Here is a 1696-nt window from a genome sequence, read left to right on the forward strand (position 1 = left end):
TGGGGACTGGAGGACGTGGACCTCTTTAACAAATTCGTCCAGTCCGGGATCAAGCTGTTCCGCAGCACGGACACCGGCATCGTGCACGTCCACCACCCTGTGGTTTGCGACCCAAACCTCGATCCCAAGCAGTACAAAATGTGCCTGGGATCCAAAGCATCCTCACACGGCTCCACGCAGCAACTCGCGGAGCTGTGGTTGGAAAAGAACAACCACGGCTTCCGAAAGATCTCGAACTCTAATAACGAATCAGTGAGGACAGAATAGACCCGGCAAGTGCACACCCACCCGTCTGTCTTCCTCTTTATGGTGTTTTTTAACTACCTTATTTATTTTTTACAGAAAAGACTTCTGTGGATATATTTTGAAATAAGAACTCGTTTTGTAAACTGTACAGGAGCAGCGCGACACTTTCAGACTCGGATCCTTTTTTTTTAGCAGCGTAAGGAACATTGATCTATTTTACCAATCCAATACTGAGCATTATATTTATGGCACCTCACGTACAGACTGCTGTGGACCTCGCCGGAAAATGCGTCATGATGGAAGAGGGAGTTTGGACACGGACATGTGGTGTCTGGTGAACGGTAAATGTTTATTTGTGAATGTTTACAGAGAGCTATGAACAAGTGATTCATCCTTGGGAAAGGGGATCTATAAAATAACAATCTTAATTGTGACAATTAAGGGCCATTGATCAAAAGTTGCTCCCTTTTTTTTGGCTTTTGGTTTGTTTTTCCAGTTTATTTGTCTGGGGGATCCATTGTAACACTGTTTTGTTTCCATTGATTTTGATTTATTTTTTATTGACTTCTGTGAATGAAACTGCTGGATGTAGATCTTTCCAACTCATTCCCACTGTCTAATTTATTGAACGTTCGGTCTCGTACGATATCGGACTGAGGTTGTGTATATTAGAAATTGTATAACCGTCTCAGTCATGGATAGTGTTTTTGTTCCTCTACATTTCCTCTCTCTATCTCGAATTGCTTTTACCACCAAAGACTTTTTTGCACAGTTGCTGTAGGTGATTTTTGTTTGAGCGTGCTTGTGTATGTGTGCGTGCGTGGATGTCCGAATGCAAGACGGTGGAGCGGGAAAAGCGTTTGAATTGTACTGTAGGATGGCGGTACCGATGACCAGATTTCTATTCTACACTGCTTTATGAACGTATGTCGACAACAAGCCACAAGTTTCATTTGCTCCTGTTTGTTATTTAATTTTTGATACGGTTGCATACAGGCCATTCTCCTGTGATTGAGCCATGCACTCCACAGAGGGAATCGGCCCAAACCGCCGACTCGCCTTCTGAAACAAAGACCGATCTCCCACAGTAGTGTTTCTTTTTTTTTCGTTCTTTTCTGGGGCGTTTTCATACTTCAGTTCTCTGTTAGCCCCATACAACTGGGACAAAAGTTTTATATTTAATAAAATGGAAAATGTTTATCAAAATGAATCATGTTTTGATTTCTGTCCAAAATGTGCCATGCCTTAAAGGGATAGTTCACCCAAAAATGAAAATTAGCCCATTATTTACTCACCCTCAAGCCATCCTAGGCGTATATGACTTCCTTCTTTCAGATGAATCCAATCAGAGTTATATTAAAAATTGTCTATGATCTTCCAAGCTGTTTAATGGCAGTCAGCGTGTGTTGCAGTTCATCAGTCCAAAAGAAGTGAAATAAAGCGCATCCAT

At 41.9% G+C, this 1696-nt stretch overlaps 1 protein-coding gene across 1 annotated transcript in view; it reads left to right on the top strand.

The window, feature by feature from the left end:
• The window catches only part of LOC107742304 (chondroitin sulfate synthase 1-like), a 97897-nt gene extending 96491 nt beyond the window's left edge, over positions 1–1406 (top strand). The window contains exon 4 of the mRNA XM_016555223.1: positions 13–1406. Coding sequence (XP_016410709.1) covers positions 13–267 — 255 coding nt within the window. The 3' untranslated portion in view covers positions 268–1406. The remainder of the gene's footprint in view (positions 1–12) is intronic.
• Positions 1407–1696: the final 290 nt, after the last annotated feature.

The sequence above is a fragment of the Sinocyclocheilus rhinocerous genome, unplaced genomic scaffold, assembly GCF_001515625.1.
Source record: "Sinocyclocheilus rhinocerous isolate Xijiao unplaced genomic scaffold, SAMN03320098_v1.1 scaffold75, whole genome shotgun sequence".
Taxonomy (NCBI): domain Eukaryota; kingdom Metazoa; phylum Chordata; class Actinopteri; order Cypriniformes; family Cyprinidae; genus Sinocyclocheilus; species Sinocyclocheilus rhinocerous.